This window comes from Melanerpes formicivorus, unplaced genomic scaffold (genome assembly GCF_026170545.1).
Source record: "Melanerpes formicivorus ecotype bairdi unplaced genomic scaffold, bMelFor1.0.p_v2 SCAF_7, whole genome shotgun sequence".
Taxonomy (NCBI): Eukaryota; Metazoa; Chordata; class Aves; order Piciformes; family Picidae; genus Melanerpes; species Melanerpes formicivorus.
The window spans coordinates 27804297-27819201 of NW_027142359.1; the positions used below are offsets into that span (position 1 = coordinate 27804297).

The 14905-nt window shown below is 57.6% G+C and overlaps 3 protein-coding genes across 10 annotated transcripts; 1 reads left to right on the forward strand and 2 right to left on the reverse strand.

Moving 5' to 3' along the window:
- Positions 1 to 1166: 1166 nt before the first annotated feature.
- On the reverse strand, positions 1167 to 4428 carry SELENOP (selenoprotein P). 2 transcript variants are annotated; one of them, XM_068141596.1, is made up of 5 exons: positions 4377 to 4428; positions 3422 to 3638; positions 3104 to 3316; positions 2828 to 2963; positions 1167 to 2167 (listed from the first exon to the last, which is right to left on the reverse strand). In XM_068141596.1, exons 2-5 carry the CDS (start codon positions 3622 to 3624, stop codon positions 1928 to 1930), a joined length of 792 nt encoding a protein of 263 aa, XP_067997697.1. In that variant the 5' UTR covers positions 3625 to 3638; positions 4377 to 4428; the 3' UTR covers positions 1167 to 1927. The 2 variants fall into 2 exon arrangements, with proteins under 2 accessions (XP_067997697.1, XP_067997698.1); XM_068141597.1 differs by having other exon boundaries at positions 4372 to 4415.
- A 1594-nt stretch (positions 4429 to 6022) lies between these two features.
- Positions 6023 to 8997, forward strand: HPDL (4-hydroxyphenylpyruvate dioxygenase like). 2 transcript variants are annotated; one of them, XM_068140526.1, is made up of 2 exons: positions 6023 to 6090; positions 7279 to 8997. In XM_068140526.1, exon 2 carries the CDS (start codon positions 7343 to 7345, stop codon positions 8558 to 8560), a length of 1218 nt encoding a protein of 405 aa, XP_067996627.1. In that variant the 5' UTR covers positions 6023 to 6090; positions 7279 to 7342; the 3' UTR covers positions 8561 to 8997. The 2 variants fall into 2 exon arrangements, with proteins under 2 accessions (XP_067996627.1, XP_067996628.1); XM_068140527.1 differs by having other exon boundaries at positions 6029 to 6090; positions 7365 to 8997.
- Positions 8998 to 9584: 587 nt separating this feature from the next.
- On the reverse strand, positions 9585 to 14827 carry MUTYH (mutY DNA glycosylase). 6 transcript variants are annotated; one of them, XM_068141602.1, is made up of 16 exons: positions 14651 to 14827; positions 14408 to 14544; positions 13564 to 13603; positions 13159 to 13232; positions 12982 to 13023; positions 12833 to 12904; positions 12527 to 12640; positions 12176 to 12273; positions 11751 to 11895; positions 11576 to 11651; positions 11316 to 11501; positions 10972 to 11117; positions 10632 to 10784; positions 10436 to 10486; positions 10023 to 10169; positions 9585 to 9878 (listed from the first exon to the last, which is right to left on the reverse strand). In XM_068141602.1, the coding sequence occupies exons 1-15, from the start codon at positions 14751 to 14753 to the stop codon at positions 10065 to 10067; spliced, it is 1542 nt and encodes a 513-aa protein (XP_067997703.1). In that variant the 5' UTR covers positions 14754 to 14827; the 3' UTR covers positions 9585 to 9878; positions 10023 to 10064. The 6 variants fall into 6 exon arrangements, with proteins under 6 accessions (XP_067997703.1, XP_067997705.1, XP_067997704.1 ...); XM_068141604.1 differs by having other exon boundaries at positions 9585 to 10169; positions 14408 to 14541; positions 14669 to 14827; XM_068141603.1 differs by having other exon boundaries at positions 9585 to 10169; positions 14669 to 14827.
- Positions 14828 to 14905: the final 78 nt, after the last annotated feature.

Here is a 14905-nt window from a genome sequence, read left to right on the forward strand (position 1 = left end):
TACCAGCCACAGTGGGGAGAGGGCTCTGCCTGGATCTGGTGGAAAAGAGGCCAACCATGCATCGATAAGATGAATTAGTTGTCTCAGCAGCACCAGCAAAATGAGTGAGAGGAGTGGAGCCCGTGAGGCCCGGCCTGCTTTGTTTCAATTACAGCAGCTGCCAGAAGAAAAAGATAACCTCAATATTGATGGCAGAAGCAGCAGACAGAGGTGCCCTTGCAGGCTGCTGGGAGCAGGTAGAGGAGAAAGGGAGAGATAGAGGGATGAAGCAAGAGAGACGGAGGAGGAGTAGGGGTCTCAGCCAGTGACCTGTGGGAGAGCCTGACTAGATTCCCTGGGACAGTGTGAAAGACCTGATCCTGTTACCCTCATCCCCACGAGGAACAGCGCCTCTTTGTCTTGCCCTAGCAGCTGGGCAGAACATCCCCCTGCAGAAACAAGGCAGAGGAGTGCAGCCTCCTAGGACATGGGACAGAAATGCATCTGAGTGTCATGCACTACACATGACACTACAGACTGCAGAGCAGAAGAAACACCTCTTGCTCCCCACTCAGGCTGTGGGGTCTGGAGAAGCAATGGAGAGTTCAGGGGAGTTGGTGAGTGGGACTGTGTGGTATGATGGATGGAGCTGGAGTGAAGTGCTATGGGGCTGAGACAGGCACAGGGATGGCCCAGCATGCAGCCAGGCATGACTGCCAGCCAGGGGTGAAGCACCCAACTGCTTGAGAGGTGAGGAACCCCAAATGTGCTCACTATGGGGACTGGTCTGGGCACTAGGGACAAGACACCCAAGCTGACTTTGGACCGTCTGTGGGAACTTTGGCCACTCAATGGCAGGGCAGGGCAGGCCTCCCAACACCACACCTGCAAACCAGAGATGGAGATGCTGAGCCAAACTTCCTCCTGGCAGTGCAGGGCTAATGCCTTGCCCTGGGATGGTACTAAACCCTGAATTCACATCCTGTAAGAGAGTGTGAAGAAGTGGGGGGTCTCCAACCCCTTTACCTCCAGATCACTGCACAGGTGAATGCAAAGCACCACCAGCTGCTGCTTCATAGGTCCACATCCAGCCCCAAGATCCTCCCTGTCACCAGGGCCATCGCAGCTCAGAGTAAGCCTCCTGCCCTCTGGGGAAGGGGTCGCACCAGAGGCCAGGCTGAGCAGGGTTCGCTTCACAGAAGTTTTATTTGCATTCTGGATATTGCCCTTCGATCTTGCTTCTCCCCCAGGAGACACCTCAGCATCTTCATCCCCATCCTCCCAGGTCTGTGGGCCCTGGATAAAGCCCCTAGGTCTCCAAGAGGGGACAAGGCCACCATCTTGCGGCCACCCATCACCACTGCACATACCCGTGTGCAAGGCCTGGAGGGTCCCCAAGATGTGACAGCTATGGAAAGCGCAGGGTTTGACCACGGGGAGCTGCGACCTCCCACCACTCCTAGTGCCCCCATCCCCTGGGATCACTTCTTGCTGGGTACACACTGTTCCTTGCCCTCACTCCCCAGCCAGGACTCCCAGGAGTGCCAGGACCCCCAGGAGTGCCTGGGTGGAGCATGCCAGTAGTGCTTCTCCCATCCCAGTTCTGGCCCCTTCACCCCTGCTCTGCTGCTCCGTGCAGTGTCGGCCAGCAGTGACCGGGGACCTCCCGGTTTGCACAGCAGGCTTCATTGAGCACTGAAAGGCAGGCAATGGCAGAGAAGGCTCAGAGCTGAGCTCTGGGGATGAAAATGGAGCACCTCAGGAGGCGTGGGTGAGATTTTTCATCCCTAGTCACGGCACACTCCTGTATGACCCTCATGGGGGATGCTGGAGGTAGTTGTTATACCAACACTGCTGGAGACCAGCAGGCCAAAGCAAGTCCTTTCATGCCTCTGCGAAGCAAGTTGGCGTGGTCTGCACACTACTGGGTTCTGCATGGCTGGCTGGCTTAGTGCTCATTTCTCTCCTGCTTCTTCTCCTTATGATGGAGCTGGCTGTGATCTTCATGGTGATGGTGAACACGGGTCTCAGGCTCACGGTCTCCACTCAGGTCTGTGAGTCTCTCACTGCTGACTTTGTGGTGGTGGTGAGGGTGGAGGAGGTTGTGCTGATTGACTGGGGTCTGTGACTCCTCCTCTTGTTCAGGAAGTGGGCTCAGGGTTACAGGGACCTCCATGGTGCCGTTAGCCTGAGGTAAGTAACAGAATAGCTGGTGCGATATGTGAATGCACACAGAGCCTCACAGCAAGCCTGTGAGCACACCTGTGAGCTGGGATGAAAGCAGACCAGCATCCACAGCATGGAAAGCAGTGTGGGTCAAAGACAAGGCCCTCCAGCCCTCACCCAGGGTGCAGGGAGGACAGAAGAGGCTGGAGCACAGACAGCACAAGCCTCTGTACCTACATTGCTCAGCTCAAGCTGTTTGGGGTCCAGGGAATTCTTGACATAGGAAAGGGACTTTGCATCTACTCTTTCTAGATGGATTCTTCTCCTAGGAAGCAACTAATCACTTGCTGAGTCCAGAGCTGTATCTTCTTCTTTACTCTGAGCTTGCTACCTCTATGCCCATTGCCTGCCCCTGTCATATCAGAACAGCAAGTAACTATAGTTAGCTTTTCCAGACCTGGGCTATGATCCCTTTAGTCCATTCCTTCTCAGTTTGAAAGCTCTGACCTATTTAAATGTCCTTTTTCCAGACCTTTCATCACCTTGCCTCTCAACCATGGCTAAGGGTGACTGCCAGCCCAGAGCTTGTCTCTGTCATGACGATAACACTGTTTTTCTCCCTGATATGCCATGCCAGAGGAGAGAAGGGATCCTGGCTCCAGTGAGCATCCCTGCTCCTTACCTCCTGGGTGGTGTTGGGGTAGAAGGAGCAGTTGCCGCAGAAGTCCTTGCTGTGGGTGAAGCGGATGGCTGACTCCACGTAGGGGAAGTGAAGGTAGCTGTAGGGCAGCTGGATATGGAAAGCCAGGTGGCCACACCTGTGGGGAGAAGCCACGGCCTGGCTCAAGGCAGTGGGTGTGGGGTCCCCCCGAGCCCAGCTACGGGAGGAGCTTTTGGAAGCCCACCAAACGCTCTGTAATCCCCCAGGGAAGCCTCAGCCAAACCGAGGGACGCTCACCGATCATAGATGAGGAAATCATCCTTGTCACCCCCCAGGATCTGCCAGACGTCCGGCTCCTGCGGCTCAGGCTGGTAGACAGGGACACCCGGCGGGGCATGGCGCTCCAGCTCCCTGAACATGGCGCGGGAGAGCGGCGCCTTCTCGTTGACGATCATGTAGCGAACCTCAGCCGTGCCCTGCCGAGCCAGCTTCTCCTGCAAACCCCCGAGGCTGCGGGGAAGGAGACACTGGGAGGGGGCTGCCAGTGTGGGAGGGCCACCACACTGTCCCCCACGATGGTGGGGTTGGACTTGGGGCAGAGAGAGCAGGGCTCACCTGCGGGCCTGCTGCAGGCAGAATTGTCAGCTGGCCTTCAGCAGGGCCACCACCGTCACCTGCCCTGCTGCCCCTGCCATGGGGTCTGAGCCGTTCACATTCCATGCTGGTGCCTCCTGGCAGAGCCGGCTGCTGTTGGTCAGCCCCTCAGAGGCAGAGGCCAGCCCCAGCCATGTGGCTAGGGCCAGCACCACCAGCCCCATCTCAGACCTTTGGCCTGGCAGGGGAAAGCAGGGCATAAGTATCCCCCCGCCCTAGAGGCCAACCCAGCAGGGTCTTCCCAGCACCACTGCACCCCACTCTGGAGCAGACAAGGACTGGTGGGCAGTGTTGGACTGGACACTGCAAGCTGGGACACTCACACCAGGGAGGTAAGGAAAGAGAGATGAGATGATGGAATCAGGGCACCCACATCCCAAGAAGCACAGCACCCAGCTTTTATGGCCAACAGCTATGTGTCCCAGTCTCTCTCAGCAGCAAAGCACCCACTCCACACATCAGGGGATGAAGGTCCTGCTTCCCCCATAGGCCTTCTCCACCTCCCTGACCCCCAAAACCAAACCCAACCCCAAGCAGGGGTTTGTCGTTGCCCCATATGGGGGCAGGGATGCAGCCCTGATCTTTTGGGTCCCCAGGGAAGAGTGACAGGAACAGGGACGGTTTCACCTTCAGGTCACCTTGAGAGGCCTTCATGTCCCATCAAGTGTTCAAGCAGCACACAGAACCTTTAATCCCTTCCCCCCAATATCTGCGTGAAGCCCTTTCCTCCCACAGCCCCCTAATGCTACCCACCCCAAGCTATACCCTGTCCCTCCAGGGTGCAGCATTCCATGGGCAGGGGAGGGATGATGTGGGGAGGTGGGGAGGGAGCAGTTGGCTGCAGGGTCTGGTCAGGATGGATGTACCCCCAATCCCCAGCCCTCTTCCCCACGAGAATGCGCCCTCAATACCGCACTTCTCCTCACTGCTGTCCTCTGTCCAGATCTGGCTTCCAGCCCCAGCAGCTTTTGGCAATGCCCAGCTAAGCCCAGTCTCCCTTTTATCTCCTGTCCACTCTCCCCGCCCAGGAGGGAGGAGAAGAGCCTAACTGGAGCAGCAAGGACTGCTCTCCAGCCACTACCACCTGCCTTGGGGGACAGCAACAAGGCAGGCTCTGTCCCACGCTGCCATAAGGCTTCAGAATCCTGCTGCTGCAGCCCAGCCCAAGTTGTGCTGGGGCAAAGCGGTGCCTGGTGCTGGGCTGGCACAGAGGGTGCCAGGCAGTGCCATGGGGAAAAGATGGACACGGCTGCTCAAAACCACCCTACATTCACAGGAGGGCTAGGCATATTGCCAAGAACACTGCTTGCACCAAAGGATTGCAGGATCATGGGGACACTGAACCATGCCATTCACATGCAAGGTTTCAGGGGAGCTGCCAACACAGCCTCTGCCATCAAACAGCCAAAATGGTGGGTGTCTGCCCCACACCCCCAGGGTACTGGAGCTCCCTGGCCCCCTGCCCAGCACAGTGTCACTCCAAAGGCTATGCTATCCTGTTGCACAGTACCATGGCTGCTCTTAGGCCACACTTGGCCCCATGGCAAGCTCCCAGCATCCAGTCCCATACCTCCTGCCCAACCCTTTGCTGGAGGGGCATCTGTGGTGGTTTGAGGAGCCGGTGCTCCCCTGAGAAACCACAGCACTGGTGGCTTCCTCCCCAGCCAAACAAGAGGAGCTCGTCTCTTGGGCTGCACACGGACATCTCTGCAAATATTTGAGCACTTTATCATACCTGAGCTCGGTACAAAAACAAGATAAGGGAGGGAAGGGCAGCAGACAGAGTCAACGAGAGCACTGACAGGATCCCAGGCACATAAAGAGGCTGGGGGGGGAGGAGGAAGAAATAGTCTGAAAACAGCCATGAGCAGCAGAGAAACAGGGGATCACTGCTAGAAGGTAGTTGGAAGAGCATGCAGACGTCAGCAAGGCCACAGGTCCATGGTTTGGGACTAGGGAGATGATAGAGCTACAGGGGTCAGCCTGGAGCAAACCTATCCTGTGACCGGTGCCGCACCCTCTGCAGAGCTGTCAGGGTCCATCTGCACACTGCTCCAGCCGAGGCCCCAGCAGGCAGCCCCGGTACCGCGAGGCACCCAGCACTGAGTAGGGGCACATGTCCCCTGCTGCACAGCCTGCCCCGATGGGATGTGGGCTGGCAGGGAACGACCCAGCATGGATTTGAGCCATTTCATCGCTATTCCCACTGGACTCCCAGCTACCGCCTGGCAGCTGGTTCATCTCTTCCCTTTGCTCATTCCCGAGCCGGCAGCCATGGTGCCTGCCGTTACCAGCCTGGGCAGCTTTTTGTCCTGCAAAGCCTGGCCGGCACCTCCGGAGTCCGAAGAATTCCTTGATGCCCACGGCATCTGCCACCTGCTTGTCCCTGGCTTTAAACGTGCTGAGGCAGGTCCCACATCGCCTGTGCCAGCCCTGCCCCTGCCCCAGGACGGCGCCCCCCAGCGGCGAGGCTCCCCCGCGGTCGGGCAGGTTGGCTTGCAGCTCACTGGTACTGCCAGCCCCTTCCCAGTCCTGCCATAGCCTGTCGCATGTAGGGGAGGAGCAAACTGAACCGCCTCTGCAGGGACAGCCCCTGTCCGGCATCCCCTTCGCCCGCAGCCTTGACCCCGGTGAGCCGAGAGCGAGCCAGGGCCGTGCAGGCCCCCAGGGGCCCGGGGGGTGGCGGAGCGGTGGCAGGGCGGGGGGGTGACTGGGCGGTGTGGCTGAGAGAGGCGGGCGGGAGCAGAACGGTCCCTGACCGGGAAGGAGGAAGCGAAAGGAGCGGCGGAGTGCCGTGTTCCCTGCCCATGTGCTCACAGCAGCAAGGACTCCACTCCAGCAAGGGGCTTCCCCTCCCCTGCCTGGCGCGGAGCAGCTGAAAGCCTCACCGGTGTACCGCTGGGTCCCCTACTCCCCCACCGCAGGCAGAGGGTGCAGTACAGCCTGCCCCCGCTGAGCTTGGCAGACCCCCGTGCCCTGCCTGCGCAGCGAATGCTCAGGCAAAGGCCTTTTTCTGGGGGGCAAGTGGGAGGGAGAATTAAGCAGGCGCCCCCCCCCTACACACCCCAGGGCACCTCTGTGGGGTCTGGCCAGGAGAGCTGTTTGGCACAGGGTCAGGAAAAGTCCTTGGGATGCACTTCGAGAAGTAAGGCCAAGAGGGTTTTTGGCTAGATCTTTCTCACCCCGGGGGAGGATGATCGGTATTTGGGCAGGGACAGAGGTCACTTTTCCTGCAATATCCTCCAGATTTCACCTTCTGTGTCGTTAGGGCAAGGTCACTGCCAGCTGCAGGAAGCATGGCATTTCCATGCTGTCCTTGTAATGAGAAGGGCACATCAGGCTGCCCGTGACCCAACTGCTATCCCCCACCATTTGTGGGACGGAGCAGTGCTGAGACAGCAGAGGAGCCTGTTAGCTGTAAGCTGTGCATTGCTCCATGGTTACCAGTCCAACCTCCACAGTCCTCCTTACTAGTATAGAACATTCCCCTCTCTCACAGTACTTGTCCCCATAGCTTTGGTAACATACATGGCACACCTCCCTCACCCAGATTCCCCACGAACCTCCCTACAGCACCCCTGAAGGACACAGCTTCAGAGGGCATCTGCTGGTCTGCAGCCAAGGCCAAGGGCATGCCTCCTCTGCAAGCACAGGCACAGGGCAGAACAGCATAGTGAAGGGGTGGCAGGACAGCTCAGCCTCTTTGGGTAGGTCTTTGCTGCTGATCACCACGCAGCATATACTGGTGAGACCTGCTTATTTGAAATACAGACAGTTAAGGGGTGTAAATTTACCTGTGAATGCATCTGCACATGCAGCTCCACTTGGGCTCTGTGCGAGGTGGAAGAACAGCTCCCTCCTGGCACCAGCAAGACCCCTCTGATGCCATGTGTCCTCCCCACAGCCTGCCCAGCCATGGCAGCCTCACTGAGCCGCCTCTGCTTCATCTCCCTCCACGTGCCCTACAGGCAGGGATGGGCCCAGGACCTGGCCAAAACCTTTCGCTTCCAGCCGGTGGCTGTGCGGGAGACGGCGCGGGTCCGGCAGCTGGCCCTCCAACGGGGAGCTGCTGTCTTCCTCCTCAACGAGCGCCTGGCACCGGAGCCCACCCACAGCTCCTCTCCCGATTTCCTCTATGATGTTGACCCCCGGCCCACTTTGGGCACAGCCTCCAACGTCTGCTTTGAAGTGGATGATGTACCACAGCTCTGCAAGTGGCTGCAGAGCCAGGGATGCTCTCTGCTGGTGCCCCCCACTGAAGTGAGGGATCATGGTGGCTCTGTCACCTATGGGGTGGCAAGCTCTGTTGTGGGCAATATAAGCCATACCCTTTTGGACAGATCTCGCTACCAGGGACCCTTCCTGCCTGGCTTCCAACCCATTCCCAGAGCTTCCTCAGCCACAAAGGACAGGATCAAGATCACCCACTTCGACCACATCACTTATGTATGCCCACGGGGCGGTGCCCGGGGAGCTCTGGACTGGTACCAGCGCTGCTTTGGCTTCCACCGCTTCTTGCTCAACCCACAGGAAAGGCCAGCTGAAGGGTATGTGCTTGAAGGGCAGGGAGTGGGCATGCTGCTCCTTGCACTGCAGAGTGCCCAGGGCACCCCACTACATGGCTGCAAGCTCATCTTTGCTGAGTCTCTCTCGAAGGATGGCTCCAACCAGGTCGATACCTTTCTAGAGCAGCACGGTGGGGCTGGGATCCAGCACGTTGGCCTCCACACCACTGATATTATCACCACGACCAGGGCTTTGCAAGAGCAGGGTGTACGGTTCTTCACACCCCCTGCCACCTATTATAACCAGGGGAGCAAAGCGGAGGAGATTCGGGGGGCTGGGCAGGACCCACAAACACTGGCAGAGCTTGGCATTCTGCTGGACACCACAATGTCCAGGGACAAGGAGCAACTAGGTGTAGGTGCTGCAGAGAGCCCTTCCCAGGAGTATTTAATGCAGATCTTCACCCATCCCATCTTCTCCGAGGAGACCTTCTTTCTGGAGCTTATTGACCGTCGGGGAGCACCAGGCTTTGGGGAAGGCAACATACAGGCACTGTGGAAAGCTGTGCAGGTCTATATGGACCAGCAGCAGTAGTGGCAGCACTGCAATTCTCCTCCCTCAGCTCCCTATCCTCTCTGCCCAGAGCTGGACCAAAGACACTGCTGCCTGTGGCCAAGGTGGGCAGGGACCAAGGGAGTTCTCCAAGTCAAACCACAGCCAACACAACGTGGGGGCAAGTTGCTTAGGGGCAAGTCCAGTGGAGCTCTGAGCATCCCTCGGGCTCCTTGGGTTCCAGAATACATTGGCCTCTCATGAAAAAAAACTTCCTGCCTTAATTTTATGGCAATTTAAAGAAGCTTGTGTCTCAGCATGGCTATGAATGCTGCTGGCACAGCAACACCCCCAGACACAAGGGGATGAGGGGTGTGGACTACCTGGGGGCCATAACAGGTTTGTTTGTCAACAGTTAACAGCCAGAACACAGGCAGTCCTCCAGCAATGGCCTCCTGCTCTTCTCAATTAAAGAATTAACTGGCAGGCACTGCTCTGGTTTCTTTCTCCTCCCATTTAAGATGTGTTGAGTGCCAGGTGAGGCGGAAAGGACTCTTTTGGCCCCTGGAGGCAGGCTGTGCCCATCCTGCACTCCCTAAATTCAGGCCACTTGTCCCCTGAGCACCCCCCGTCACCCACCAGGACTGGCCTCTGTTCCTGCCAGCCCCTGGGCTTGCACCTTTGCAAGGGTGCTGCTGTGCATCACTGTCAGGAAAAGCCACAGTATGAACAGTGACAAACAGCCTGAGGGAGGACACCAAAAAGGGGATAGAGAGCCCTGCAAAAAGCCTGAGGAATGGTTGCTCGGGCTCATGAAGGAGCAGCTTCTGAAAGGTAATGCCTGCTCCCACAGGAGAAGGGCTCTGGGATTTATTTTGGGTCACCAGCCATTAGCAGTCAGCCAAGGGGCTCACTGCTGCATTACTGAAGAAATCCCTGCTGTTCCCAGCCCAGACATAGAGAACCTGACAGCCATCTTCACATTCCAGCACAGCCTGCGTGACACCCACAGCTTTGCACAGTGCAGCAGAGGCAGAAAGCCACTTAAACACCCACATGCTTCAGGAAATTTATTATTAGAAAGCCTGTGGCTCAGGTTGAGTAAAAACAAGTCTATAAAAAGGGCTGTTGGTCAGGAAAGCCACAGCAGCATCTACAGTTGCTGGCTGGCAGGCGAGGTGCAGGCTGGCAGCTAGGGACAGCACTGCAGGAGTGAGGAGGGCACAGCCTCCCTCCCTGCTAGGGAGAAACCTCAGCTGCTGTGAGCCTGCAGTGCTGGGGTGGCAGCTGCACAGGGATGAATGACCCCAAGCATACTCCAGCCCAGCAGGGAGGGGGCAAGCCTGGCCACAGGTCACTCCTAGGATCATAATGACCACATCAGGGTGCAACTCCCACAGGGGAGCTGGTGGGGTCTGTGAGGAGCAGGAGACCGTAGCAGGGCCAGGTACTGGGCTAACAGCAGTATGTGGGACACCATCCTCACACTGCAGGCAGGACTCACCACAGCATGGGTCTCTGGTGGTCTCATAGGTGGAAGGTGCCATCATAGAGCAGTTGGTGCCCGAAGGAAGGCATGGAGGGAGAGCTGTGTCCCAGGACTGGTGCTGCTTGCTCTCTGCATTTTTGTCCCCCGCTTCCTCTTGGGGCCCTGCAGAGGACATGCAGCAGGGCTAAGCCAAACCTCAATGGCCCTCACAGCCTCTAGAAATCCCTGATGGAGGAATGGGCCCCCAGTACAGGGGACATCCAAAGGCAATGCCAGGAAAATCCCCCAGACACAGCCCTGCCCCAGGCTGGGGATGCTCCCTGCCCAACTTCAAACCCCAAGGGGGTTCAGCATCACACACCAAAGGCTGACCCTATAGCACCAGCAAGCACCTCCTGGGGCCCCATGCAGTCTCTAGCAATGCTTACCATGCTGGGGTTGCTCTCCTTCCCTCGCTGCTTTTCATATGCTTTCAACACCTGATGGAAGCACAAGAGAGCCCAGAACTGAGCAGCAGCTTCCTGAAGCTGGGATGGCTCACAAAGGTTGGGGAAATGCCAAAGGCTTTCCCAGGAACCCAGAAAGATAAAAGGAAGGGGAGAAAGGCCCAGGTACCACCAGTACCTTCTTCATGGCTGTAGAAACAGCAGAGGCATGGAACTCCTCCTCTGTCACCCAGCGGGACTGGGGTGAGGAAGGGTCCAGGGTCACATCCCCGTCCAGGGGCAGGGAGTAGACCACATATGTCTGGTGGATGTGAGAGAAGATGTGGACAACCTGTGAAGGGATGGGAAGACATGAAAAGGGTAGCACCACAAGTGCATTGAGTCTGCCAGGGCTCTGAGAAGTGGCTCAGGGCTTGGGAGAGGAGACAGCAGGGAAGGGAACCTTCCTCCCCCTGCATTACATACCCTGTAGCTGAGCACAGGGGGCTCATACTGCATCCCACCAGCTTCAGGCTCACCTCTCCAATAAACTGCAGGCCTCCAGCTGCCACAGGCTGCCCCATCCAGGCCTGGAGATGATCTGCCAGCACCTCCCTCTGCTTCTCCTCCTGCAGATCCTGAGCCACTGGGAGACTTGGGAACTCCCATAACCCAGCCAGGAGACCTGGGGCAAAGGCACAATGGAAAAGCTGCTAAGGGGCACATCTGGAGACACTAAACCTAATCACAGCTCCAAGGGGCTCCTTTCCCCACCCCAGCAGCAAGTGTCACCAGTGCATCCCTCTCCATAGGCTGCTTCATCCCTCACGTAGTGGGAAGGGGCTGTGCAGTGCCTCTGCCCCCTCGAGCCCAGCCCCATTACCTGAGCTGGGTCTCTGCACGATGAGGTACTCGGGGGCCCCGTGGCAGCCCCTCCGCTGCAGCACACACGTAGCCGTTCGTGCTGCCCGCGGCTGCTTCTTCGCTGCTTTCCGGGGGAAGTTGGTCACGCCCAGGCTGCTGTCCCAAGGCTCTGCAGCTGGGGGGCACAGGGGACAATCCCCAACGCCTGCAAACACCAATGTCACAGTTGCTGCGGGGTTCAAAACCAGAGCTGCAACAGGGATCTCCCCATGCACTTACCACAGTCCTCAACATCAGGCACCGGGGTGGGTTTTCCAAGCAGTTTCTGAGAGGCAAGGGCCAGCTCCTTCTCCACCTACAAGGGAGACAGAAATGAGGAGAGGCTTATCCACCAGCCTGCCTTGTCCCCACACACTGCAAGCCCTTGGAGACAGACTTTTGGGGTCATACCTACCCTGTGTCGTGCTCGGCATTGCTTCTTCACGGGGCACTCCCCGCACAGCGGGGCCTTGGGCACACACACAGTTGCTCCCAGCTCCATCAGGGCTTGGTTAAAATCCCCTGGGCGGCTCCTGTCGACCACAGCATTGGCCATGTCCCTGGGAAAAATAGTAGTGAGTGGCACCAGGGTTTGTGCAGAGAGGGCCCCAGGACCCATGCCCCCCTCCTGCTTGAGAGGGAAATGCTCCTAGGTAGGCAGAGGTAACCTGGCTCCTTTCACTCCCAGCAGCACCAACATCCCAAGAGCTCCCACATCCCACACCTCTCTTCCTTCACAGGCTCAGCTCCCCGCAGCTCCCAGATCCTCCTGCCCTCAGCCACCAACAAGCACAGCCACAATCGCTGTAGCTCAGAGTGGGTATGGAGCATGCCCCTTACCAGAGCCAGTCAGTGACAGCTGGGCTGCTGGAGTCAGCACCAATGCACCGCAGGCGGCACAGGACCCGGATCACGTTCCCATCCACGACGCCAGTAGCCTGGGACCAGGAGCTGGGGTTACTTTGCTGGGATATGTCTGTGCTCCCCACAAGGCAGGACAGAGAGCAAGAGACACATGAGCCTGCCCCACAGGTGAAGCTGGGCAATGGGTGAGATCCAAAGCAGGGGAGAACCAGAGCCAAGCACGGCCTTAGGGAGACCCTGGTTTGTGAGACCCAGCAGCAGGGCCCTTCCAGGAGGAGGGTTGGGTGGCAGAGAAGGAAGATATGTTGACCAATGCCCAGCTCTCACCTGCCCATATGAGATAGATGCTATTGCTCCTGCTGTGTATCGGCCCACACCTGGCAGCAGCTTTTGCAGGAGCTCAGCTGTCCTGGGCATCCGGCCATCCAGTTCTGACACCACCTGGCAGAGGTGCACAAGGTCAGAAGAACAGCTGGGGAGCATGCATGCAAACCATTTTACCCATGGTAGGATAGGATCTCAGCCTCTATAGCCTCATGCCTCAGTGAGGCAGGGCAGATACGAGTCAGCACCAAGCCCCAGGCTGCAGAGGGCTTTGGGAATGCTCCCCGCCCCGATCCAGCACCAGGGCACCTTCTTTGCTGCCTCCTGCAGACGCTTCCCTCTTGAGTAGTAGCCAAGTCCTGCCCACAGCTCATTCACCTCCTGCTCCAAGAGACATGGCACAGTGTTAGATGAAGAGCCAGAGATCAGGGAGAGCACCCAGCTCCAGCAGTGCTCACCTCCAGGGATGCCTGAGCCAAAGCCTGCAGCGTCGGCCACTTCTGTAGTACAGAGAGAAGGGGACAAGTCAGGGACAAGCAGAGCTGTGCTCTGCAACTGGGGATCTGCTACAAGCAGTGGACAAGGTCTCCAAAATGGGAAGTCTGTGGGCACAGGACTCCATGAGGAACACTCACCTGCATCCAGCGATTGTAGTAGTCAATCACTGTAGCCACCTGCGTCTGCTGGAGCATGATCTCAGACACCCACACTGCAAGGAGCAAGACAGGGATCAGAAGAGAGGCACAAGTGCCATCCCCACTACGTTAGCACTCGCTATGAGTGCCACACTAGCATCTAATCCATGCTCCTTCCCATCCCTCATCTTCCTCACACGCTGCTCCACACAGCTCCTTCAGGCCCATAGTGGGCTCTCCAACCCCCCCAGTGCCATGCAATGGGGATTTATGGTGTTTGTGGCCATTCCAGGCAGCTTGTTTCAAGGATGGCAACCAAAGCCATATTTCCTCACAAGGCCCTACAACTGTGTCAAAGAGCAAAACACAGTCCATGCTCACTAGGGCAGAGTCCCTGCTCCTCACCTGCATACCCCCGTCTGTCAGCATCTGGCTCAGTAGCTGCCTGAAAGGGAAATAAGACAGAGTGTGAGAAACAAGGTGAAAAAAGACCCCATTGCAGAGGAGCCCTTTATAGAAGACAAAATTACTTGTGGTGTGCTTTGATGCTGCAAAACAAATATTCCTCTCAAGTGCTGAGAAGGTTTGAGTTAATCAAGTGACAGCCAAAGCACCTTCCCCATGATGAAACATCTCACAGCAAGAGTTCACTTTAAAAGTTCAAAGATCCACCAGAAAAGCTGACCCAGACCTGAGCCCCTCTGCAAAGCAGCATAGATATCTGTAAATCCCACAGAAGGGCCATGCAGTTCCCAGCACCATTCAGACAGATGTTGCTCTAAAGCTGCTGTTCATCCCCAGCACACCAACCACCCTTCAGCCACTTGTTGCCAGGCTGAGCACAGAGCAGGCAGGAGCTCTAATAAAAACACTTGGCTGGCTGAAAACAAATAGATGGAAAACCTTCTCTATGCAGCACTCACTGCTGCAGGTTACCCCAGAGGCAGGAACAAAGCAGGTTTGCAGACAACTGGATTAAGGTTACCAAAGAAAAGTTGGAGGCTGTCTGAAAAGTTTGGTTTCACGCCACACCCTGCTTTACTTCTGGCATCTAGGGACTGGCTACAGAACACCCACCACAGAACTGCCAGAACTAGCTGTTAGCACACTTCCAACACTGTCTTTCACTTCCATGCAGCCAGGAGCATCACCTAGTGAAAGGCAGCGTGGCCACCTCAGCACCTCTCCGTTATGGCAGATGGGCTAGTTCCCCGCCACGGCACTCCTGCCCCTCGACGCTCCTCCTTACCAGTGTCCTCCAAGGAAGGTCTCGCTTACATTTGTCATACCAAGCAAGCAGGTTTCCGCGCAGGGCCTGGATCTCAGCCGGGTCGCTGAAGAGATGCTGGGCGGGAGGTGGGGCAGGCGCTGAAGCCGGAGCCCCTGCTGGAAGTGCAGTACACGCTCAGAGCCCGGCAGCTGCCCAGACTGGCGGTCCCGTTTACGGAAAAAGGCATTCCACGCTCCCTTTAGCCCCCCGCTACCGCATTACCTCCGCGGAGCAACGCACCCTTCCTGCTCTTCCCCGCAGGCGATGCCGCTCTCCTGCCGCTTCGCCGGAGACCCCCGGCAGCTGCTGCCCGGAGTTTGCTCATGGCCGGGCTCCTCCCCGGCGGGGCGACGGGCTGGGAGCGACGGAAACAACGCCGCAGCGCGTGAAGCTTTCCCGGGAAAGTGTTTTCCTCCTAGCACTCCGCCCCCTCGCAGCGACAAATCAGAGCGGGCGGCCACGCCCGTCTTCCGCGCC

Excerpts from the sequence above, each read along its gene's own strand:
- HPDL (XM_068140526.1), top strand. The coding sequence starts at position 7,343 with ATGCCATGTGTCCTCCCCACAGCCTGCCCAGCCATGGCAGCCTCACTG.
- MUTYH (XM_068141602.1), bottom strand. The coding sequence starts at position 14,753 with ATGAGCAAACTCCGGGCAGCAGCTGCCGGGGGTCTCCGGCGAAGCGGC. Across the intron at positions 13,233-13,563 it reads TGACAGACGGGGGTATGCAG|TGTGGGTGTCTGAGATCATG; the intron begins GTGAGGAGCAGG and ends TGCTCCTTGCAG. Across the intron at positions 11,502-11,575 it reads GCCTGATGTTGAGGACTGTG|GCGTTGGGGATTGTCCCCTG; the intron begins GTAAGTGCATGG and ends TGGTGTTTGCAG.